Genomic DNA, 27,353 nt, shown 5'->3' on the forward strand with positions numbered 1-27,353 from the left:
TAGATTTTACAATCATATGCAGCTCCCCATGGGACAATCTTCCTGGGCACAAAGGAGCTGAGCCAGAATCTCCTGTTAACCCTCCACCCCCTCGGTATGGCGTGACAGTGGATTGGATGCTTCCGGAAACACTCTTTTTGAACCTCCTGCCATGCTGGGGCCCTGCTGAGACTGCTCCTGCTGCCCTGGGCTCACCCGGGGCCAGGTGGGTCACAACAGATAGGAGATTAATTGGCCATATAATCCTACAATAGCACCATGGTGAATGACAAGCTGCCCTTACAGGGCAAACAAGTAATGCTGGACAAGTTTACGCACCAGATAGCGAGGCCCGGTGGAGCCGCAGAGGCCGATGATTGCAGCCATAAACCAGCCATGGGATTCACTGGATGTTCAAGGTGGTACAGTGGGGGCTGATGCTACGCTCCACTGACCGGATCTACGCCAAGCAGTAGAGAGGATAACAGAGACTGAGGGGAGAGTGATAGAAGTGGAAGCTTCGGTGTCCAAGATGCAAAAAACAATATCCAAGCTCTCTGCCGTCATGAAGGAACTGTCTGCCAAAGTCGAGGATACGGAGCAGAGGGCCCAACATAATAACCTCCACTTAATTGGTTTTTCGGATGACTGCAAGGGGACGTCCCCAGAGTCGTTCATGGAGCAATGGCTGCACTCTATTATGCGACTCAACACTCTAGCTCAGTGGTTCTCAACCTTTTAACTACTGTGGACCCCAACCTAATTACTATTGGAATCCAGTGACCCCCACTGAGTCATTATTTGAAGCAGGGAGACCCCAGCCCAAGCATTTTAGATGATTTGAAAGGCAAAACGGTATACAAAAATACAGAAACAATCAATCATTTAGCAAACAAAACACAAAATATTTATTCATTTATTTAATGCACAAACAAATTTTAAAAAAATCAAAACGTCATTAGGAAGGTTGGCCCTTTTCTTAATTCAATTGAGGCCATTAGTAGTTCATACTACATTCTGTTTGATGCACTTGCACTGCTTCCATGAATCAAAATGAGGACACCAACTTAATAGTTAGCTTCTAATTTCAAATTCATTCACATTTATAGAATATTTAAAAATGTTCACACTTACATTTTGTTTCTTTTAATATATATACTCTTTATTAATCTGTTCACATTATTTAATTTTCTAAGCAGTCACATACCCCCTGAATAGGCTTTGCAGACCCTCAGGGGTCCCCGGACCACAGCTGGAAACCACTGCTGTAGCCTCTTGTTTTGTTGTGTTGTAGGTCGAGTGTACCAGATCCCGGTCCTGCGAGTACCCCTAGGGGCCCCGGTCAGATCTTTCATTATCAATATCCTCAATTATCCTGCTAGGGATGCTATCCTGTGGCATGCTTACATCCAGGATACCCTGCTGTATCAGTCTAACAAAATACTGAACTTTCCAGACTATATCAAGATGGTACAGCAGCAAAGCAAATTCATCATGGAAGCTAAGAGGACACTACAGGACCTTAATATCTGTTACATGTTACTCTACCTGGCAAAACATAAGGTCACATACCATGCTAAAACTGTGTTCTTTGACTCCTCTGAGGCAGTCTTTTAATGGACAGTTGAGCAGACCCTAGTATGGTCAAACACGGCACCCCCTCCCACTCTTCCTGAATGACCATCCCGTGGGGAAGGGGACTTGGACCACCCAGTGGCGATCCTATAACCTGGGTCAGCTTAGCAGCCTCTCCTGATCTTCGTGGAAAAGCAGACTAGGCAACACTGAGGACAGACATGAGAATGAATACCATGTAGCAACCATCATGCACCCAATGATGGAGGAGATGAACATTAGTCTTGCTGCATCGTAATCGCCACAGACATCAACAGCATAACTCTCTTGGTCGTGGAGTATGCGGGGAGACAGAACTCCTCTCTCCCGGCCCCAACCTGGGTTCAGTCTTGTAGAGCTACATGATGCTGATGGAGGCGGAACACTGAGAGGCCCACTGTAGACCCTCACATGCTCTGAATGCACCAGCATTACGGTGTTTCCCGTACAAGTGGTTGAGCACTGAATTTGACAGTTAGGATTTATTCCATTTGCGGGGGCGGCACATTGCCCGGTTGGGGGTGGACGCAATCCTGCCCCATGACAGATACTTCACGTTCCTGAAGACTGGGATGGGAGGGTATGGGGTAGTTCAGGTTTCTGTTAATGTTGGTACACATACAACCCCCTGGGGACTATGCTTCCCACTTCGGTGTGGGACTTCTACTGAGCCTTGATGGAAGACCATGACAAAGCACTATAACTGGCAGGTCCATTTAGAAATTTGGAATGTAAATGGCCTCCTTGATAAGATTAAACGTACAGCAGTCATTCAGGCTACAAAGAGGCTGCAGGCGGATATTCTCTTCCTTCAAAAAACACATTTGGTGAGCAATAAGGCTGCCTTCCTGGCTCAATATCGGTATAGACAGGCATTTTTTGCTGGGTTTGTCATGGGCTCATGGGGGTGGGAATTCTGGGTAAGGAGAGTCTCTATTTTGTGGTCTCGAAGGGATGGATAGATCAACACGGCACATACTTTGTAATTACCATCTGTCTGGATAGGGAACCTTTGACACCAGTCAATATTTACGCACCACCGCTCTTTAACACTTCCTTTTTGGAGGTGATTACTAGACTGGTGGGGGATCTTCCAGGGGAGGCTCATCATTTTGAGGGGAGAGACTGGAACAGGCTTGTAGACAGTGTGGATAGACAGTGGGGGGCAAATCGACCTCCCTTCCAGTCTTTCACTGATTGCACCCTTTATGGAGTCAAGGTGGTTGGTAGATGTATGGCGATAGCTTCTTCTTCTGAGAGAGGCTGTACATTCCACTCTGGAGTACATGACACCTAATTTCGTCTTGACTTTTTCCTACTGCCCAGGACAGACATGCACATGGTGACGGCTGCACACACTTTGCCCCTGGGGCTTTCCGATCATTCCCCGGTTGAGCTCTGTCTGGGGTTCGTGGATCGCAGACCCCCGTTGCACTGGAGGCTCTCCCCCAGACTCTCCGGGACATAACCTGCACAACACAAATGGGTGAGGCATTGACACATACTTTACCCACAACCATAACTTGGTGAATTCTCCTGGCTCTGTTTGGAAGGCCTTCAAAGCCACATTCAGAGGAGTTCTTATCAGATTGAATAAGGGTAGGAAATAGCAAACGATTAGTGATCTTGAGGCCCAAATAGTATATTTAGAGGCTCATTACTTAGCAGATCCTAACCTAGGGCTGCACAGGGAGCTGGCCCAGGGTCAAGTGGTCCTGAAGCTCACACTTCTGGACAAAGCGTGGACCAGTTGGCTCATCTTGCAAGCTTGTATCTATCAGCGGGGAAATAAGGCGAGTAAACTGCTCCATCGCCTTTCCTCTAATTCACGAATCTCACACATGAGGAATGGGTGAAGGCCTTGGCCTAACCGCAACACTCAGAAATTGTGCCCAGTTTCCACTTCATCCAATTGAAATACCTATACAGGGTGTACCTTACTAGGCACAAACGTTGGCATTTGGGGGTGGTGCTGTCTCCAACTTATCTGCGGTGTGGGTCTCGTGAGGGAGACCTTTTACTTTCTACATGGTCGTGTGGAAAGATGGAGTCATTCTGAAGAAGGGTCCTAGCCTGTGTGGGGAAAGTTCTGGGAAGGGCTATACCTCAGATCCGAAGTTAGCCCTACGACACATCACCCCGGACTTTGACAAAGATAAATATAGCCGACATCTGCTGCGTATAGGCCTTACTGTGGCTAAGCGAGATATTGCACGCACGTGGATAGCTAAAGACCGTCCCTCTGTCAAGGAGTGGTGTAAGAGCCTTGACTGGTGCTTTAGTAAAGAACGCTCCCTGCACAACTCTAGGGGATATGCCAAGATCTGCAGGAGATGGACGGATTATAGATGGGTCTCCAAAAACTCCTGGACTTTGCCAACCACCACCATAGAATGGGAAGTGGAAACATTCAGGGGCTAATGGATGCAATCGCAAAATGGAGAGCTTGCTGAGGTTTGGAGGGGAGGGATCCCTTGAAAGGAAGGGGGGCTGGGGAAAATGAATGTGCCATTGTTCTAATTTCTGTTTTACTGTAGTGACGTTTATTTTCTTAAAATCAAAAAAATGTGTTACAAAAAAAAAAATATAAAAAAATATATATATATATATATATATATATAAATATATATTTCAGAGATAGTATGAGGGAGTAGGCAAGGTAGTGCGTGGGAGGATTGATAACCATAACGTCAACACTGTTCACAGTTGGTTGAGTTGATGCTTACGGTGTGCAGCCCAACTGTTCAATACATTGTGCTTATAATGAGTATGTATGAATGGATGCAAGTAGATGTATAACGGTCTTTTCTATTCTAGGCCCTAGTAACCGTAATGGGTATGACAATTTACTGATGCCCTTTCTGCCCCTCAATGCTTGTACCACGCTGGAGGTGCTTTCTTTTCAAAAAAGCAGCTGAGTAAGGTGACCATGATAGTCATTTGCCATACCTCACGCACAACTGAAAAATGATTTAACACCTACACATTTCTTTAACTCTTGTTCATGATCATAACTATTTTGTTGACAGTGGTATTCAGATAATTAAAGGGTTTCATAAAATGCTTGATACTGCTCGGCTTTCCATGGTTGAATCAGTCCCCTTCTCATAACAAGGGACACTGTGTAGAATTTCGTAGCAGTCGTGGAATGTAAACTAAATCATTTAACCTAAAGGTTCAACTAGTAGGTGGGCCGGCCGTTGCTAACCTAGGTCTGATATTATTATCCAAGTGTTTAACTAATTAAAATAACAAACTCTACATATTTTAAACCCCAAAGAATATTTGCTGCAGGATTACAACTTAATAATAATGAATGCTAGTCTGACATAATAATGCTTCAAAAGCCTTTAGTCAATCATTTGAAAGAACAGATTACTTGTGTAATTTTCACTGTATACGCAGGTAAACAGATCTAAACATGCTTCCTGGTTTATTAATACGATAGGACAGCTAAAATCGAAGTGCTGAAATGTACAGCTTAAATTTAAGAGTACAAATATCATCACAAGGTTTATTGGGCAGCAGTTTATGAAGGCAAAAATAACCCTTTCAGTCAAAAATGAAAGAAGGTTCTGATTAAACCTACTGAATCGTTCATAGGTTAGTGACTCTAGATTGTGCAGACTCCACGGGTGCAAGGAGCATAACAATTACTTGTGACTGTTTCTTTTTTAGAATAAGATGAAAAGTTTCATGCTAATTTCACTTTTCTCTCAGCTAGCAGCAGAGACTAATCCTCCTCTAATTTAGTTAAATCACTCGCTCCAGATGGTGAACATGGAGGTAGTGCTTCCTTTTTTTTTAACTAGCACGCAGGGTGTAACAGCTTGAGAAGTTCATTGGACAACAATCCAACACCCTTTTGATTTCTCCTTTTATTAACGGTCTATTTCTGCAAAGAGTTTGTTCAGATCTACTGAAATGCTTCCTTGTGCCAAGGTAACGTCCAGTGCACTGAATTAGGAGAATTATTGCCCATGCATTAGAAGATGAGAATTCACCATTACAATCAGTTGTTCACAGTGTCCAGGTAAATTAATTCTTTCAAAAAGACCTGACCTAAATGGTAATTACCGCAAGATTTCAGGAATGGAACCAAAACACAGGGTGATATAGCACTGTAAAAAGATCTTGCCAATGTCCTATGATTTTTGGTTCCGCTATCTCTATTAAGTACGATACAAATAACATATATGTATTAATGGGTGTCACTTTAAGTATGGATTCTCAGAAAGGTCGAGTAGCAACTGGGTCATTTTATCGAACAAAGCAATAAAAGTAAATTTCTAAGAGCAGAAACATACTTTGGCGCTGCCAGTTACTCGATTAATTCACACCTTGATTATGCAAATGTGTTGTATGCCTGTCTATCAGCATATCAAAAGGCAAGGATTCAGAAAGTTTAAAAAGTGTCTTGCATGATCATTTTAGCTTGTGTATATCTCAACTCGTTTCTGAATCTTTTATGCTCAAGTCACTCTCTACCAATTTGTACTGAGATTACTGTTTTAATTTTTCCCCTACTTTATTTTAAACTTCGCATGGCCTGGGGCCTGAGTATTTGGAAAACAAAACAAAATAGTCTGGCCTTGCTCCACAAAAATTGAGATCAGCTATCTTGACTTGGTCCATATTCTCAATGCTAAACTTCTGGGTCTCTTTGGAGTTCCTTCTATATTCTTTCCTCTTTTAATAGTCGGCTCATTTTTGCTGAGATTTGGGCAAGATGTTCTGTGTGGACAAACAAACATACCATAGTGAAATACACACAACAGTGTTTAATGTTTAAACAGGACAACACACCAATGTATAGGAACTCTGTCTTCTTAATAGCGCTGCAAGGGATCCTTCTCAAAGGTACTTCGTCTTCTAGTGGCACAGAATGTCCCTGCCAGTCTGGAATCAGCCCAAACTTCTACACGTTCTCTACCAACCTGTATGCAGTGCCCAAGAAACTAGATAGTGCCAACCTCCAGTGTACACAGAGAGCACAGGGTACCAAGGCTTTGGACTTAACAAAAAAAACAATATGTTTACGTTGGTAGTTTTTCATCTTTCTTAGTAAGGTGTCTCTATGGTATCTCTATTTGAACCCGTTTTCAAGCATTTTTGCCTTCCATCGAATTACCTTCATTTCTAGATAGCTCTGTAAACCATCCATTTCACCTCATTTGTTTTGGATTTTCTCTCTGGGAAAAGATGGCAGGGTAACTTTTAAAGTAAATGAAGGAATTAATTCATCCTAAATAATAAATTCAGTCCTTGCTCATACATTGGCATGTACTGAGCTGGATCACGACACTGCAGGTTCCTGGGTTGAGAACTAAGGACTAATTAGCAAGACCTATATGCCACATTTTCCCGAGACAATTATTTACCATATGAAAAGATCTCTTTTGCTGTAAAATCAAGTTGGACGATGGCTGTACTCTCCTGAGGCAAGGAATCCAAATAAATGCCCATTACCTTATATTTAGACAAATGGGTACCAAGGAGGTTGAAATGTTAACTTTTCTTCTTACATTTATAAGTGAGGCAACAGTAAAGAGTCAGTGCTGCCAAACTCTGATGTGCACTTATGTTCGTGCTGCCTTGCCTGGGAGCAGATGCAGGCTAGAGCTCGCATGATTGGTTGGTGTTCTGCGAGTGTGGTATGTTCTGTGTGGAAATAAATGGTTGTGGTGCGTGAAGCGCACTTTGATAGCATGAAACCAACAATTAATCCAGTTTTGAAAGCAATTCATTTTAAGAGAGTATTTTTTTTGTTTTTTAATGAGAAGGGCATAACATTTATGAGAAGATAATAGTGACCATAATAAGGAAAGCACAAACTTATTGTTTATGGAGGTGGGGCTTGCTTAATTTGTTTTATTTTAAAAACCAAGGAGATTAGCGTGTATGGCACTGGGATAGTCCAAGTGATTTGTAAAAAAAAAAAATCTTATCTTGGGATATTTCTGTCTTGTGAGAGGGGAAGAGTCTTCATCAACTTTGACCCTATGTTCTACACACAAATGTGATATGATTTAATTTACACACTAATTTCCTTGGTTTTTGGGGCTTCTGTTATACCCCTGAACTGCAGTGTGGAGACTGCACCACCAGTGCAGAGCCTCTGCTACAACTGTGAAGCCTCCACCACAACTGCAGTGGCTCTTTGTCAATCAGGCCCCCAGATCTTAAGCCCTCCCAAAGAACGCCTTTACTCACCCATAGATGCATGAAATGTCAATCACCACATCAATCATGTCGCAGCAGAGCTCATATGTTTGCATATCCACAGGAGTGCTGTCTGTTGCAATATAAATCTTGCTGACTACATCAAACAGGAATGCCTTCTCGATACCAGAATTCTGAAACACAGATTAAAGCTCTTTTTTTCCTTATTAGTACGCAAATCCCATTTAAATTTTTTTTTTTAAATAGGGGCTTCTTCAATGCACTTAAAAAAAATCTCAGAAACACAATATGTATAAATCACTGTCATGGTCCCATTTCACCAGTTATTACTTCCATACATTTCCACTACATGACTCTACACATCCAACTACTGGTAACGATTACAGTCTTGCTTTCGGAGTATGAACAAATATCTACTTACTGCAAATGTAATGTCATGCCTTACATTACACAGCATACAGTGACTCACTCGATATTACTCTGGAGGAATAGAAGACAGGCTGCATATGAGACTTTTGATCAGACCTATGTCAGGAAAGCAAAGCAGTTACTTTTAATGTCTCTCTAAACAGATCTTAAGCATACCAATGCCCTTTTCAGCATCCTTAAGAACTGTTGGTGTGTCAATGCCAACTATTCCGGGCCTTTTCCAGTGTGAGTGACCTCGTTACCAATACTTTAAAATGGTACATGTGAGAAGTAGTTGACAGAGAGTGGGCTTTCAGCCAGCCCACTTCAGCCATTAGGTTTCACAGCTTTTTCATGGTTTACCTATTCTTGATTGGGCTGTTCATCAAGCCAGACCAAGACGTTTTGAGGATGATTATATTTTCCCATTGGATTTCCCATTGGAGATGGTGCTGAAGTAACCCTTTTGGTAGAATGTAGGAGCAACATAGATTGTACCTGGGCACTTAGAGTCCGTGGGTGTTCTTTGATGTATTTACTGACAGGTGATGTTTAAATGACTGGTTTGAAGTTTTTTGTTCAGGAAGGGCCTCCTGTTTAGTTTAATGACAGGATAAGGCTATTAAGTCATTACCCTTGCAAGTTCATTTGTTTTACTTTTATGATTTGATAACAAGTTGGATTGACATTTTTTTTGGTCACAAGTAAAAGACATTCATCCACATAAACTTTCTTACAGCTTCACTAAATATACTAACTCTGTTTAAAAGTATCTACTTTTCTGTATTATACCTTTAAGCCCACCACTTACAATGCAAACTTCATCCTCTGTCTCCTTTTAATAACAATCTTATAAGATGGATCATCCTAACATTGCTAATAAAGTCTGCCCAACAAAGGGTCAGGTCACTACTACCAGCTTCCATATTGTTGTAGAGAAAGATATTGCTTCATTATGGTTGCTTCCAAGAAATCTGGCAGCAACAACACACAAAGTACCACATCTTTTACCAAACATTTCCCCAAACAGAATGACATACCTAACAGATTTGCCACTGTATGTTTAAGAAAGGCAAGCCCTATTGGGATTGCCAATGCGTGCTTTTCTTGTATGGAAAATAAATAATTTCATGTATGCATATGAGCCACAAAAGCAGTCAGGGAACAGCTGTGAGGTCTAACACCATTATGAAGTGTTCATTGCTACATAGTCATGTACTCCCTGAAAATGGCTTTAACATGTGTGGTAATCTATGAGAGGGCATTTCCAGAACTGTGAGGATCCTTTGGTGCTTTGTGCTTTTGGAAGAAATATTGCACTACAGGGGTGTGGAATTTATTAAAATATCTACTTGTCCAGGGGACAGGTTGCTTCTCAAATCTACTTGTCCTGTAAAAAGATCTACTTGTCCCTTTGGTGCCATGTAGTGTGGCGACAAATTATGGCAGCAATCTCATTATGTAAGAGCTCTGATAATAGCCTCTCTGATTATGCCAGGGCTACTACCATAGTAGGGCTTGAATACTTGCAGTTTCAATCCCTACTGTAGCAATTTCCTTATTTTGCCACCTTTCTGCAGATCTACATACTGGGGCTGGAGGAAGCAGTAAGCAATAGTTCCAGGGCTGGAATGCCTTTGAGTCTGCAAACATACTAACCTGCATGTTTTAAAGATTTTCACCAGCTTCTCTCTAATATTTTCCCATAATAAGAAAGGTTGGACATTTACTCCTGACAATGGCAGAATTAGAACTTCTTCCAGGGTAGAGAAGAAAGTGGCCGGACGGAAAATGAACTTGCAAATGCTCAATAGATTTTCACATGAGCAAATCTACACATGCGTATAATACAGTTCACAAATATTTTATAGGGGTACGACATATACCATGGGTGCACTTTTGTGACTTTCTTTAAGAATTTGGGGCCACATGTAGGTAGGTTCATATTTGCGACCCGCAAATTGCGAGTCGCAAATCCGAATGTAGGATGGTGTCCCTGAGGCCATCTGTGATTCGCAAGGGCTTCGCAAATGCCCACCTAGTGAATAATTATGAGGTGGGTCGCAATTTGTGACCCCCTTGCAAATAGCGGCCCTCACAGGGATGGAGGCCTGCTGGAGACAGCAGACCACCATGTCTGTGACTGCTTTTCAATAAAGCAGTTTTTTTTTTGTAATGCAGCTCGTTTTCCTTAAAGGAAAACGAGCTGCATTACAAAAACGAAAAATGAAATGTTTTCATTTCATTTTTTCAGAGCAGGAGGTGGTCCACAGGACCACTGCCTGCTCTGAAAAAATGTTTACAGTGACATTCACAATGGGGAGGGGTCCCATGTGGACCCCTTCCCTTTTGCGAAAGTGTTAGCACCCATTTGAAATGGGTGCAAACTGCGATTGGTTTGCGCCCTCGTTCGCGGTCACAAAACAATCCTACATTGCACTGCGAGTCACAATTAGGAAGGGAACACCCCTTCCTAATTGCGAGTCGCAAACCCGTTTTGCGATTCGGTAACCAGGTTACTGAATCGCAAAACTGGGTTTGTGCATCGCAATGTGCTTTTTGCACGTCGCAAACAGCGAAAGTCGCTGTTTGGGACATGCAAAAAGCTACCTACATGTGGGTCTTGGTCCCTAATTAGGTCTGGTGTTAACAAAGACATTTTGTTTTTATTAAACTTCTATTTCACTCTCTTTCGGCTAGCTTTACTGTGAGTGATCGCATTCTGCTCTTCTACAAGGAGCATATTGGCATATAAAGTAGTTTTGTTCAGTGTCAGGAACTACAGTGGCAATCAGTGACGTAACGAAACTGGAGGGTGCCCCTTTGCAAAGAACATGGAGGAGCCCCCTGTCCAGACTCACTCAGGGCAGGTGCTGTGCTGAAGGGGCCCCCTGGAGGGCAGCTGCGGGGCCTTTGTTATGCCACTGGTGGCAACGTGTGCTTTTAGAGTTCAAAAACTATTTTTTTTTCTTTTGCCAGTGTTTGTTACAATGTTGAGGGCCTGGTAGCTCCCACAACAATAAAGTGTTACAAAAGCCATGTCAAAACAAGACACTCATTGATGAAACTAAGACTTATAAAAATATGTCCGATCAGTTGGCTTTGTCAGTGTTTGTTTATTTTCATGCTTCCCATATTCGTGTTGAAAATGGTTACACTGATTTTCCATTAGAAATATTTTTGGGAAAGACTAGCATGCATCAACACATTTTACTAAATGACACTTCATTTGCATCTAATCAGAGAGCATTCTGGGAGCATTATACTTAGCCTCATGGCCTAAACTTTTCAAACATGTGTATACACGTTTTTTTTTTTTTTTTGTACTGGAACCAACGTCAGTAGTGAAGTGTGACCTTAAAACATTTATTTACAGCACTCACCCTAATAATGAAGGCTTTCAAATAATGAACCATAAATACATGGCTTTTTTTTAAAGCATAGTGTGATGTTGATATGAATACATGAAAGTAAGTCGTAAACACATACTGTCTGTTTTTAACTGTTGTGTTTTTGTCCAGGGGATCATATCGGACTCACATCTCAAGGCATGACTGTTTTTGGAACATATTCTAGTGATGATAGAGCAGAGTTAGAATCTACCAGAATACAGACACAGTGACATGTATCCTCCCCACCAACTCTCAAACTCCTCCCAGTGCTAGATAATATGTTGTGCCTAATGGTAAGGAGCTATAATTGAATGTGGTTGCATTTCAGCCACAGAACATATTAGCACATTCTAGTTTTTTGTGTTTGTGTTCTTACTAATTACTTTTTGCGTACCTGTAATTCTTAGAAAAACAGCATTAGCTTACTTAGATATTCACTCTTCATACTGTATCTGAGATTTTAGGCCCCTACTACTTCCTTGAGTAAGCCTTGACTCTAGCTTTCAGTAGTCCGTAGCTTGAAACATTCAAGAATGTAAACTGGCTATCAATTTGGACCGCACCCATACTGCTGTCCTACAATATGAGTGGAAAATGACCTTAACTAAACAGGATTGTGTCCAGCAAGTCTGACTACACCATGACCTCAAGGAAAGGCCAGAAACTAAAAAGGGTCAAGAAATCCTTTACCGTCCAGGACCCCAGGTGCTGGATCTCCCTACCTGATACATTAAGAAACTAACCTTACCATCTGGAATTCAACAGACTAAGGCATCAATTGTGAGCTTAACTGAATATCTAAGTGTTATTTTGTTGTGGCTTTACTGCCGGCCTGTACGTATTCCCCTGCGTAGTCCAGCTGCTGAAAGCAACCAAAATTTCAAGGTTGTAGAGGGCATGCAGATAAGAATATGGAATAACCAGTGGCACTGTATGCAGAATTGGCAATTCGTCTGGTAATTACTCATTCCTGAGGTTTCAAATCAAAATACTAGTTTATTCTTCACCCCAATTTAAAAGGACACCTTATAATTCCACCCTAATGAAGTTGGCACTAACACTCCCTCATCTGGGGCACTTGAAAATAAACCTTTAGTGGTTTTGTTTTTCCAAACAAGAGTATTATTTAACAGTAAAGCACTATTACTGTACAAAATTGCTCTTTGCTTCTTCTGTAATGCAAAGAGGCACTCAGGTGTTGCTGCTTTCACTATATAACAAAACATGAAATGTAAGCCAGAACAATTATGAGTAGAGGCTTTTTGAACAGACTACAACAAAAGGTGAAGAAACAGTGTTTGCTAAATGCAGGCATTGTAGTTCAGGGGTATACCTTACATCAGTGGTTTATGCCATTTAAAAATATCTAAGATGGCTTGGAGTAAGGACCCTGGCCTTGTGAAGGAAGCTTTGGAGCTTAAGGAAACACTCCAACGAGTGATGGTTCATTGGAAACATCCATGCTTCTTAGATAAATGTGATCATGGGTGTACCTTGCTTAATCTAAATAAAATATCAAGGCACTTTCGATGTCCATGTGATTTGACTACCTGGAATGGGGCCTCGATAAGAGAGCGGCATAATCCTCCTAGTTGATATGGGTGCCTGCATCTATTTAAGAAGTACGAAAGGTATGTTCTGGGCTCATGAGCAACAGTGAACTACTGTCACAACGCCAACACGAAGCACCAGAATTCTTTTACGTCAGCTCGCTTATTTTCTACATTCACACTTTGGCAAGTGTGGTGCCTAGAATCGTATGTAGCAAATTTTACAGCATCTCTTAACTCGTCCGTGGGTGGATACAATTACTTACCGAGATAAAGATGTTTAGTAGATTCTCTAGGGTCGGCAGCTGGGGGATGAGCTTTTGAACCACCTTGCTAAATGCTTCGAAGATTGAATGGTCATATATGCTTGTAAGATAAAAACTGAAAATAGAAAACAAAATCAACTAGTACCATTTTCTCTACATTTGAAAAGGAAAAATGTATTTTAAAAATGCACTTTGCAGAATGGCTATTGTGTTAACGAGCATATTTCCTGCAAAACATCATTTTTAAGGGTGGCCCTTGCAGAAGGTTCATCTGTCTCACCAGACAATGTTTTTCCAGTCAATTAATTAATAATATACTTGCATAGAAGGGACTTTGGTCAGCAGGCCTCATCCATTTGTCTGTTAAACTGTCATTCACATGTTGATTCTGTCAACCAAAGCATGCAGCTTCCATTACTTTGAGTGACTGCACAAAGCCTATGCACTTTGTTCAATTCTGGTTAAAAATAATTCCTTTACCTACAGTGACGAATCTCTCTCAAAGTGTCCTTTGTTCGGTTTTATATATGATCTTTAAAAAAATGGCCTGTTCATTTTTCCTGCGCTTCAGGTGCCCTGTTAGTTGGTGATTTACTTGTGATCTCCTTTTCAATGCTGATGTTATAAAATGTTTGAATGACAATATAGCTGCCTATGAGTGCCTAACTTACCACATCATTGAATGTTTTTATTTGTAACATTACTGCAAGTACATGGTACCAACATTTAGATGGGTTCTGCTTTTTTTCTTTTTGTGGCAAATGCTATGTAAAACAAGCATTGGTAAACCCCAAAGGTCTCCCCTTGGGGACATGCTGGCTTTGCCAATGCTGTTTGGCAATGCTGAACACCATCAATACACAGCAAAGCTTTTTTACCAATGCTGTTTAGTAACGGATTTTTAAAAAAATGGCACGGTGAAGCGTTCCTATTGGCCATGCAACACACATCCACACCTCTACATGACACGGGCGCCATTATCTTTCTCTTACAAAAAAAAGTGGTGAGCACGCTGCCAAAGTAATTTTGTAAAGGACCAGAATCAATTTGTTGCTTGGTAGTCCAAAGAAAAAAAAAATATATTTTTAAAAAGAAAGGCAAGGTGATGGGAATGAAGGAGCGGGCTGAAGAAGCAATGGAGCGTGGGCAGAGAGACGAAAGGGAGAGAGAAATACAGGGGGAAGGAGGAGAAGCAAATGAGGGATGCAGGGGAAGAAGCACACAGGAGAGAGAGAAAGCACTCTTGAGGGAGAGACCAAACACTGAGCATGGGGGGCAGGTATTTAATAGGGGGAGAAACACAAGATGGAGAGAGCTGCAAAACACATGAACTCTGAACAAGTGCTTAACCAGAAAGAAAAAAGTAGTTGTCAAAAAGTAGCTGCCTTGACGTGTGCTGTGGAAGGTCAGTCAGCCAGTCAAGAGGATGGTAAAGAGGGTATGTTCCAGGGGAAGGACAAGCATAAGACAGATAATGAAAACCATCAAATAAGAAGCAAACGACAGAGAGTAACAATGAAGCCAACCAACAGTGAGCAAAGGGTGGGATGTCAGCACTTGCAAATTCCTGGTAAGCTCACAATAGGTATTTTGCAACCAGTGAGCTTGCGCCGACCTGTGAGCTTGCTCTCCGAAAAAATGTAACCATTGCCCCAGCATGCCAAGTCCACACATATTGCCAGTGCTTGTTCCACTTTGCATCCGTGGCTTTGAATGGGATTTCTTGAAGGATTCATAGAGAAGCTATTGTTTTTTTGTTGTTTGGGACAAACATAAGTAAATGCATAAAAAGCAACCAGTTAAATCAAATTAAACTCCTTTATATATTTAAGAGCATCCTTTCTCTCAAGGCATGAGATACAAATGATATAAAGTAAGTGCTTATTATGTATGACTGTGAAAGAAAGACAAATAACAAGTCTCTATTCCAGTTTTGTCTCAGCTAGAACTGTTGCAGCTAGGAAGGAGCTACAATTACATGGGCTCGAGTTAATAACTTTATTTCTTATTGGCCGCTCACACACCAGCCCTATCATATAATTCTGATTTTGTTCCCTTACAACTTGACTTTGGGGACTGAGGAGGGCAGGAGTACAGCAAATTACTATAAAAACTGAAATCTTTATGAAAAAAAACAATTGAAGTACAGCAAAAACAACCATCTGTTTGATCATTAGTAACTTCACACTTGCAGATAAATTGTGTACTGAGAGATAGACAATTATGTAAATACAGCTGTTTTCACTGCTGGATCTAAACCCATTGCATCAAGAATGGTAGGGTTGCCTGTCCCTGTATGGTGAGTAACTGCTTAATAAAAAGATTTAAAAAAAAAAAAATAGAATCGTAGGGTTCAGTAATTTCTTAGAGAGTGAAAGGCAGACCAGCAATTCTGGTCTTCTCAAATGATTATCACACATTTGTCAGGGGAGCCTTACAACCGCCTAGCCCAGGGTTTCCCACACTGTGGTAGGGTCGCAAGCCAATTTTTGGTGGGTCACAAAAGCGCAAGCGATAAATAAAGATCCCTTTAAAACGTGTATCTATCTTGTCACATTTGCGGTGCTTCAAAGACAGAAGTCAAATGTCAGGCTGTCTTCTGCATAACTGCTGCTTATTTTGTAGGTCGTGCCGCCAACATTGCATGTGCTTCATGCGCTCTTGTTTGTGAGTGATATTGTATACAAGGTGCTTGCCACCCTCCCAATTCTTACAATTCATTGACTTCATTGTCACTATTATTTTCTGCCTTTTAATTGCCCTGTGCGTGCTGTCTTCACTTCCTCTTTTTTCAGCTGAGGTATGGACCGAGTACTGATTTGCTTCAGCTTGCTGCTGTCCTTCTGCTGATCACACTGTAATTTTTAAATGAACTGTTACTGTGTGTTTAAAACCAGCACTTTAACTCTCCTTTTTGGGAGGTGTGGCTTCCGCACTGTTTAAGATGGCGGCAGTCTGCCGAGCTCCGTAACAGCACAGAGCTTTCATTGATTTTTAAAGCCCTAAATCTTCTGCTGCACTTTTATTAAGGACTTTCCTTATGTTTTGTGTTGCCCTGGCCTCATTTTGATTAATCTGGATGGCTTTTTTGTGTTTATCTTCCCTCATGAAATTTCATCGGTGAAGTCCTGTCCGATGCAAACGGCCACTATTTTGTGTTTTTTCTCATGTTTACTTTTTCTATCTCCATTCCTACGCTTGACGAAAGCATTGACTTTATACTTATTTACTGCTGTTAAAGAGATATTTATTAGGATTCTACTGTACTTTGGTGTTGTTTACAGCTACGAGGTGGCACTCTTAGACTCATTCTTCATCCTGGAGTTACGACGGTGAGTTCCTGTCAGATGTTTGGGATCACTACTACATGCATACAAAACCTGCATTTTGACTCTCTTTATATCATCAGTCTTACAAGTGGTAGTGATTCATACTGGACAATAAATAAGTCTCTGTATGTTATCAACCAAATACTTTGCTAATGAGCAATCTCATGTGCTTTAATGTGACTGTGACTCTCTCTCCTCCTACATACTTCCACTGCGTTCTACAAATACCTCGCTTATGTACCTTTATATGAACTTACATGAACTCTCTTGGATACCATCCTCTAATTTACTGCTCGGCTCCCTGCTCATCTATTATTGTTTTACTATATTCTTTCAAAGACATTTTCACATAAATATTATCACATAGTATATGAGCAGAGTCTGACATCTCCAGAAGACTTCAATAGTATTTTCTGCAAAATCCTTACAATGGCCAGTGATCTCATTTCCTCTTCGAAACCTTCTTCATCTGGAGCGAAATTGAAAAGGGCCAAAATTATCTCCCATCACCCATTATGTCCTCTCACAACCCTTTTATGGATACTATTCTGGAAGAAGTGAGAAGCCTTAAACCCTTTATGTCTGCAACCAATGAAAAATTACAACAAATCGAGGATCGTTGGATTACATGGAGAGTATGATGTTTGAAATGGAGAAACAAGATAGAGATCTTTAAGATGAGGTTCTTAAGATCCCTGTTCTTGAGTAAGAAATTCAAAAACTTAAAATTCACATTGAAGATCTTGAAAACAGAAACTGAAGGAATAATCTTCACCTGTACGGTCTACCTGAAAATCTTGAAGGTCAAAATCTTCTGACCTGCTAGGTATCCAGGATTTTCCACCTTTGACTATTCAACGAGCACACCATCTTGGACACTTTCAACCCCACTCTTCTAAACTGAGAGGCATCATAATGCTATTTATGGAATTCACTGACCTATTGCATGTTTTCAAAGCCGCTAAAGAAAAATGTCGTCTTATTTGGTCTGGGCATAACATTTTCATCTCTCAAGATCTCTCGAATGTGACAAACACAAGAAGGAAATAATTTCTTGTTCTCCGACCTCAAATGAGGCAATTACATTTACAGTACACCCCTGTACATGTAAAATTACTTATGAGGGTACTTCAAGATCTTTTGAAGAGCCTGCGAAACTGAAGTAATTTCTTTAAAGTATTTTGTCACATACTTTAAATGCCAATACCTAATGTGTTTATTATTATTTTATGTTGCACATATATGTTACTAGTTGTTCCTTATTACTATAATGGCTTTCTTCTGTAAATATTTTTTTATTTTTCTCTCTCTCTTTGCTGTCCCTCTTGTTCAGGTGCTGACACGTCTCATGTTCATTTTTTATATTCTCTACCACAGATCTGGATCTTTATCCTTGATCTGTTCTTTCATTTTTCTATCTGTGTTCGATCTCTCCCTTTCACTCCCTCTCTCTGCTTCATGTATTTATATAAACTCTTTATATTTTTTCTATGTGTCCATATCAAAATTATAGTGTCTTCATGTTTTTTTTTTTATCATGAACAGGGTCTTTCGTTTTATTTTCTGTTTTTTGCAGCTCTTCATCCATATTCCAGTCTCACATATCCCTGTACATCCCAGTATGTTTAATGTTGTTTCGTGAAATGTTTGTGGTCTTGGACACCCAATTAAGCAACAGAAGGTACTTTCTCACTTGTCTAAATTCAACCCTCATTTTACCTTTTTACAAGAAAGCCACTGTAATCATGTTGCGTCACTTAAGTTAAAAAGACAATGGGTAGGCCAAACTGTTTTCTCTCCTGCCATTAATCCTAAGGGTGGTGTTGCTATCCTATTCCATAAATCAACTCAGTGTGATAGTGATGGACAATGGGTACTGGCCAATGTTATTATTTTTAATAAACAAATCTCTCTCTTAAATATCTATGGCCCGGTCAAACCTGATCAAGCATTTTGCACCTCTATTAAAATACAATTGGCTAATATTGATAATCCCGAAATCATTATCGCAGGAGATTTTAAACAATGGCCTGATCCCTTTATACATAGGAAATCCAAATATAAATTTAACCCTGATAAATCCCACAAAGCATTTCAATTGGCCATTGCCTCTCGTCCATTATTTGATGTCTGGAGGATTTGTAACCCTGATGCTTCTGAATTTACGTTTTTCTCTAATGTTCACCATACTATGTCAAAGATTGATTATATTTTAGTTACTAAATCCTTGTTACCTTCCACTCAATCCTCCAAAACTGGTTCCATTTTTATTTCTGATCACACCCCAGTTTTATAATCTTTTAATTTATCTTTAAATATTTCTAAATCTGGGCAATGGAGGTTTACTAATTCTCTTTTATTAGACACAAATTTCAATTTAATCAACCTAAAGATGCCTGAATTAAAAATAATTGGGATGCTTTTGAACATCTTTCCGTGTTTTTACTATTGCATTTTCTGCTAATCGGAAAAAGAATATATATTCTCAATATCTTACATTACTTCAACAAATTAAAGTACTCGATCATTCTTATTATACTTATAAATCCTCATCTGCTTTAAATGAATTAATTGCGGCCAATTCTTCCCTTAATAAACTTGCCACTATTAATGCATGTAATACCCATGTGATAAATCGAAGTATTGTGGTGGCCAAAACAAAGCTGGTAAAATGCTAGTTAATTATATAAAGATTAAATCTGAACGCAAAAACATTAGACCAGTTCGTAATTAACTCACCAATACAATGGCATACTCTGATAGCTCTAATGTTTTTCAAAACTACTATAAATCCTTATATACCGAAGACACCAATCCCTTTGAACATGATATTAAAAAAGTTTTTAGTGACCTTCCCAAACCTCCTTCTATTTCTGATCATTTTGACCACTCAAAGCTGACATAACACTTCAAGAAATTATCGATGTCATTAAACCCTTAAAAAAAGCTAAAGCCCCTGGCCCAGATGGTTTTTCTATTGAACTAATTACCTCTTTTTCTCTAATTTGTGGTACCAAACTCCTTGAACTTTTTAAATCCTTTATTTAATTCCAAATCTAGTGGCTCTTTTTTGGACGCACGAATTGTGCTTATTCCTAAACCAGATAAAGATCCTACCATTTGCACTAATTATTGTCCCATTTCTTTAATTAATTATGATTGTAAAATCTTTGCTAAGATTTTAGCATCACGCTTTGAATCTGTCATTCCTTATATCGTCAAATCTGTACAATGGTTTTATTAAGGGCAGGTTTGCTGCTAATAATGCCAGGTTATTTTCAAATATTTTGCAAACGGCTAAGAAGTTTAAATCCCCTCTTGCAGCCTTATCTCTAGATGCCAAAAAAGCTTTTGATCATATTAAGTGGCATTTTATGTTTACTACTCTTCAGTAGTTTGGTTTTGGCCCTCAATTTATTTCATTCATTCATTAAACCATTATACTCTGATCCCCATGCCAGTATTTTTGTTAATGGATGTTCCTTCCCCATATTTCACCCTACACAGAGGTACCAGACAAGGTTGCCCTCTTCTCCCCTTTGCTTTTCATTCTCTGTTTATAATCTTTTCTGGAACGTATACGTACAAGTAAACTTATTTTTGGTTTTACCCATAATTCTCTTGAAATCAAATTGTCAGCTTATGCTGATGATATTTTAACATATATGTCTAATCCTCAATCCTCCATAACACCCTTTCTAAATGAAAGTGAACTATACTCTAATATTTCTGGCTCTAAATAAAATTTCTCTAAAACAGAAATCTTAACTTTGAACTCTCTCTGTTACCAATAAATGTTCACTAATACTAATTTTACTTGGTATCCCTCCAAAATCAAATATCTAGGTATCTCGGTCTCTCCAAATATTTCCAATATAACTAGTCAGAAAGTAAAAACATTTTAAAGTAAAATTCTAAAATCACTCTCTTCTTGGTCTCCTCTACACTTGTTGGGGTCGAATGGATGCCCTCAAAATGATGATCGTGGCCCATGTCCTTTATACACTTTCCATGCTACCTTTTAAAATACCAAATTATTACTTCTCCCAGATCACATGTATTTGTACTAAATTCCTATGAAATAATAAACATGCCTGTATAGCTGTATCTAGGCTTAAACGTTCTAAGAATGAAGGTGGTGTTCACTTTCCTGATTTTAAACTGTATCATTCTACATTTTTAATTCAACAATTGTATGCCTAAATTAATACCTCTTCTATTTCCCCTATACCCAGTCGGATCGTACTTGAAAGAATACTACTCAAAGACTTATCTTTTAAAGATGTAATTTTCATGTCCAATTGCTCCTACGTTTCTAAATATCAAATTTAAAATACTCTCAACATTTACTTCATACGATATTTTTGGAAGGTTTAGATTTTCATCAAAAATCCTTTCCTCATCTATTTGGTGTAATAAGTTCATTAAATTTCACCGCAATTCTTTTTATTTTAAACAGTGGAAAGAAAAAGGTATTTTGTTTGTTCATCAATTAATAAGTCATAATTCGGTTCAACCCTTTACTCACCTGCAAACTCAGTACAATCTACCAAACTCCTTCCTTCAAGAATATAAGCTTATATCTCCTATTCTCCAATCTTTTATAACTACCAATAATTTTCCGTCATCTCTTACATCTATTACACCTTCTTCTCCTCTATATATCATTAGCCATGACGGGGGCGTGGCCTGCAGCCAATGCAGCAGCACGCTTAGTGTGGAGCTCCGGGGCCGCGAACCGGGCCCAATCAGTATAAAACCGACAAATAATGCCCGATTGCAGACGAAACTAATGGTCCAGATTTCGGAACACCGGCAGTATACGGAGATACCAACACGAACCTGAAACGGTGGAGAAAATCAGGAGAATTTGCCACGTCTTGGCCGGTTCTCTCTGCGACTGCATAGATCCAAGATGGCGGCTACACCCAAATGACACCGCGGCCGGAGGAGACGGGGCGAAGAGCGGAGACCAGTTCCTCCGCTAGGACAGTGAAACAGCGCCAATCCTGGGAAAAGACCCCCTGCTAATGGCGGACCTCTCACTTGAAGTGGACGGCGCCAACAATGCACAGTGAGAGCGCGACCCAGAGACATAAGAGCGCGACAGAAGAACGAAGGGGACCTAATAACTGAAGGGGCAGCGGAGGGCAACCCACCCCCCAGCAGGAGGCACAAAGGCAGAGGTGGGACACGGGTGATAGAAGCGCCCCACCCAGTGAAAGGAGCACTGGCAGAGATTCGAGAGGGAAGCACCTGAGTGCCTGCACACGATTGTCCTAACTGAGACGCTCCATTTAGAAAACGCTTCATACCTCTGGAAAAGAGGGTAACACTGACTGCACAATCAATACCAGGGGGCTCACTGGCGAGGCCAAAACAATACCCCTGATGTTTCCTCCCCACATCTGCCTGGACCAATAGTCTGTTTTCTCTTTCTTGCTATACCGCAACCCACAGAACCGTAACAAGCTGGAGGAAATAGCGGGTAGTGACCAGCTTTTGCAAATGACTTGAAATCTGCGACTTACGTGGGGGATGGAGAGCACCGGAACCAGCCAAGGGAACAATCAGATGATGCTATCTAGAGGTGGAACACACTAAATTGCATGAACAAACCTGTCTCCTCCCCGGCCTGATCTCCTGATCCAAGGATGGGGAAGCCCAAAAAACGAGAGGAACACCATCAAGATGGCGCCGCTACCTCCAGACCGCTTGAACAATCCCAATCCGCAGGCCCACAAGACCAGGAACTACAGGTGACAACCTAAGATACCGTTCTCCTCGCCATTAAGGAGTCCTGCGAGGCACTTGAAAGTAAAATAGACAGCCTAACAATTGAATCATTACTGCGGGACGACCACCGGAGATTAGCTGAAGGAGTAGGAACGAACAAAAACAATATTACACTGGTGACCAACACCTAGAAATCCACATCTTCAGAGCTTCAGGAACTCGCATCGAGGGTCAAAATACTAGAAACAAGGGCGGAAGATGCTGAAAACCGGGCTCGGCGGAGTAACATCAGACTAGTTGGTATACCAGAAGGAGCAGAATCATCAGCAATCAACATGGAGGCTTTCCTAGAGCAGTGGCTTAGAAGTGCATTGGCGCCTGAAGACCTCTCGGCGTTTTTTGTGGTGAACAGGGCCCACAGAGTACCCAGCGGAACACCACCGCCTGGAATTAGACTGAGAATAATAGTGGCAAAACTATTACATTATAAAGACAGAGACCACATACTAACTCAATCTCGACTGAGAGGTGAGATCCTATATGAGAATCTGAGAATCATGATATTTCCTGATTTCACCCAGAGGAACGCAAGCACAAAGGGCCTCCTTCAATGAACCTAAGCGGGTCCTGCGTGAAAATAATATAAAATACGCAATGATCTTCCCGGCCAAGCTCAGAGTAGAATATAACAATACAACGCACTTCTTTCTATCTCCGCAAGCAGTGGAAGACTGGCTGGAAAACCTGGACTTGGCCAAACAGGCCCCCAACCCTCGATCCCTCCGCACGCCCGGAAGGAAACGCATTAGATCTAGGAAACAGATTACTGAGGCAGCACCCCCAAGACATCAGTCGTTACAGGAGATGAGAGAGGCCATAAACACAGCTGCGACTCTGAGCCGAGGAACCCCTCCACTATCCCCAGCCTCTGGCGTTGTCTCAGATATCAAATCGTGCGGTGAGGGGTCCTCGAGGTCCTCGCAAGACACCCTTGTCAGCTTACCCCCAGTGACTCCGAGAACAGCAGAGGAGATTATCTGAAATCTCACTGGACGAACGAAAAACTTCAAGAACATTGATATGAGTTCTTACTAAACTATTACATAACTTCGACGAAAGAAACTACGAAGCTGAACTTAATGAAACCTCTAAAATGCTCTTTACTGGGCAGCAGAAGTAGCACAGATGGGCCCGCAGAACGGCCCGGGGCAACAGCTCTCGGCCTTTGGCACGCCACCCACCTATAGGACATTAACTAAGCCTGTTAATATGGTTTGGACGGGGAGAGTTCTAGATACCGGTCCTGGGGAAGGGGAGTTGGGAACTGAGTTAGTTAAATTAGTTTTGGGAGTACTAAATGCACAAATAGACAATGACCCACGCACTTCTCGATTTCTATTAAAAAACCCTAACTTATCATTAGGGTTCCAAACGTTGCAACAGGAATACAGGCATGGGCCATGTCATACCAACAATATAGAGCATGACTACACAATATAAAATTATAACATGGAATGTTAGAGGCCTAAATAATATGTCTAAAAGGTACAAAGTGCACAATTACCTTAAACGAAGGGGTATTCACATAGCTATCTTACAAGAAACGCACCTAATAGAGCAAGAAGTTAATGCCCTGAAAAAAAGATGGAGAGGACAAATCTTTGCCACTACTTACTCAGCGTTTGCAAGGGGAGTGTTGTTATGGATCCACCCTGGGGTGCCCTTCCAGGTGCTGCACATGATCATAGACAAGGATGGGAGATATGTAATAGTCGCAGGGAGATTAGAAGGAAGGGAGATAGCCATTAGTGGAATATATGCTCTAAACCAAGATCAAGGGAAATTCCTCGACAAAGTATCACAGGACATAGGCCCACTCATGATGGGCCCAAAAATAATCGGGGTGACTTTAATTGCATAGCTAACATTGAATTGGATAGGTTGCACCCACCTCTCTCACAATCACCGATTTGCAAAACTGCCTTACTATTCAAAAATTGGCAACTACACTGGCACCTCAAAGACTGCTGGAGACAACTCAACCCACACATCAGAGATTACTCATATTATTCAGCTGTACATGCCTTACATGTTAGACTGGACACCCTCTTGGTGTCGCCAGAAGTGCACAATACGGTGATGACAGCTGAATATCTCAGTCGCACCATATCAGATCACAATCCCCTGATGCTCTCATTAGCCTGTAGTGGGGAAAGACCCTCAATACCAACCTGGCATCTAAGGGCGGATGCTCTGGAAGACAAAGCATTTAAACAAATCCTGCATAAAAACATTGAGGACTTCTTCAAACATAATGCAGGAACTGCCTCCTCCAGATCCACTGAGTGGGAAACGTTCAAAGTAGTCACTAGGGGTCAATGCATTAGTGAAAATATGGGAGTCCGAAAAGTGTTAGAAATAGAACTTAAGCGGCTAGAAGACGCCCTTAGAGATCTCGAGCGTATTCACCCTACACAACCTGATCTGTCCCCTTTACTACTCGAAACTAGAAATAAGATAACTGAGGCGAATATTTGACTGTCTCGCTTTGATTATAAGCACTATTTGAGCAGGCAGCATGCGGAGGGGGATAAGTCGGGTGCCCTATTAGCCTGGCTCGCCAGGCCCCATACGCAACAAACGGTTGTGGTGGAGATTGAAGACACCCCAGGTCATAATGTTTACAGGCAAAAGGAGATAAACACAAGCTTCCTTAACTATTATTCAGCATTATATGCACCCCCTGTTGATATAATAACCGAGACTCAGATACGAGAATTTGAAGCCCTCGCCCTCCCTAAATTGGGAGCTGAGGACTGCGTGACTCTGGCGACACCTATTTCAATTGCAGAAATCAAATCAGCAATTCAAGGCATGGCCAGGGGCAAGGTGCCGGGAGCGGACGGACTCCCAGTAGAGTTTTATCTTAGTATCCAGATCTTACTAGCTCCACAACTCTGTATACTTTACGCAGAAGCATGGAATAATAATAATCTACCTTGGTCGACCTCTGAGGCCATAATGATTCCATTATTAAAACCCGGTAAGCCCCCCAACGATGTCAGATCGTACCGCCCATTATCCATGCTCAACCTTGATTACAAAATACCTAGCAGCGTGTTAGCGGATAGGCTACTACCCCATATGACCTCACTGATCCATCGAGATCAATCCGGTTTTATTCCTTCACGCAGCACTGCACAAAATATCAGACACCTGCTCTCAATCCTTCACAACATACCACTAACTACACCACACGCGGCGATCATATCGGTGGACATCGAAAAAGCCTTTGATAGCTTGAGGTGGGACTATCTGGAGCAGGTAATGCTACAGATGGGACTCGGAGAAGGCTTTGTCCGTTGGACGAGACTTCTATACACCAATCCCACAGCACGAGTCTGAACGGGTCGTAATGTGTCTGACTCTTCCCCATAGGTAGAGGCACCAGACAGGGCTGTCCTTTATCACCTCTTCTTTTCGCGGTAGCAGTAGAACCACTTGCTCAAATGGCCAGAATCCGAGGCTACTATGAGGGTATTTTGATTAATCGCTGGACACATCATATTGCTCTTTACGCAGACGACATGCTATTTTTTCTTGAGAACCTGGAATTGGGGCTACCAGGAGCAATGGATATGTTAGAAACATACGGAGTAGCATCCGGTCTCCGCATTAATTAATTAAAAATCCTCTATCTTCCCAGCAATAAAAAAACACCAAAGAACCCACAGATACCAGAGGCCTGCCCTGGACCCCGAATACATTTAAATATTTAGGAGTAAATATATACCACACCACGGAAGACCTGTTGGAAGGGAACATACACAAAACACTTAGAGGGATCCGGGCAATTATGCAGTTCTGGAGGACACTCCCCCTGACAGTCTCTGGAAGGGTCGCCCTGCTTAAAATGACAGTTTTGCCCAGACTGCTCTACTATTTTTCTACTATTCCAATTTTAATTCAAAAAATGGTATTCAAAAACTTAGAATCCATGGTCACGAGCTTCATTTGGAAAACGAGTAGACATAGAATAGCGTTGCACACTCTCCAGAGACCCACCACTGAGGGGGGCATGGCAGTCCCAGACCTCGAGATCTACTACTGGGCAGGCCAGTTGCAATGGTTGGCAAAATTATTTACAGAACCCCCAGCGCCCAAGAACTTGCATATTCCGCTGAACGGCCCACTAGCACAAATCCTGGGCATCTTACTGAACCCCAACAGGCAGAAACAACCCCTTCCTATGGAGTCCAACCAGACATTGCTGGGAGCAGTACCTAAAGCGCACCCGCACTGCAACACCATATGCACCTGAGGCCCCCATAACATGCCTACCACACTCCATGGGAAACCATAAAATAATAGGCATTGCTAAACTAAAGGCATATACAGTAATATTACAAAACTGGGTGACCTGTTTAGTAATGGAAGACTATGTACCTACGCAGAATTACAAGAACAGTTTGCCCTTCCACCAGGAATGTTCCTCATACATAGCGCAATAACTAGAGCTATTAATAAGAAATGGAGAGCGGGCACACTAGAACCATCTACACATGAGGGTTGCAACCTTGTATGCTCAATTGGGAAACAAAAAGGAGTGATTTCAGGTATATATAAATCCCTGCTGAACAGCACGTTTACCCCTAAACAAGCTTAAAACCAAGTGGCAGACAGAGCTGGAGACTACCATAGACGAAGAACAATGGTCCAGGATAACCTCCCATATATACACAGTGTCGAGAAACGCAAGATTTAAATTAATAAATTTGTATATATACCATAGAGCCTACCTAACTCCTCTAATGATAACTAACATTTATGGTGCGACTAACTCATGCTGTCCTCATTGCACTGAGCCAGCAGCAGGTCTACTACACATGTTGTGGA

General features: G+C 41.3%; 1 protein-coding gene across 4 annotated transcripts in view; it reads right to left on the reverse strand.

The window, feature by feature from the left end:
• Window positions 1–27,353, reverse strand: part of RRAGD (Ras related GTP binding D) — a 170,736-nt gene that overhangs the window by 8,096 nt on the left and 135,287 nt on the right. For all 4 annotated transcript variants that reach the window (XR_011203825.1, XR_011203826.1, XM_069235491.1 and 1 more), the window contains 2 exons: window positions 13,393–13,507; window positions 7,807–7,949 (listed from right to left, as the gene is read on the reverse strand). Coding sequence is in view for 2 of the 4 variants with exons in the window: in XM_069235491.1 (XP_069091592.1) it covers window positions 7,807–7,949; window positions 13,393–13,507 (258 nt within the window). In the remaining 2 variants the exon portion in view is untranslated. The remainder of the gene's footprint in view (window positions 1–7,806; window positions 7,950–13,392; window positions 13,508–27,353) is intronic.

Source organism: Pleurodeles waltl, chromosome 5, assembly GCF_031143425.1.
Source record: "Pleurodeles waltl isolate 20211129_DDA chromosome 5, aPleWal1.hap1.20221129, whole genome shotgun sequence".
NCBI lineage: Eukaryota > Metazoa > Chordata > Amphibia > Caudata > Salamandridae > Pleurodeles > Pleurodeles waltl.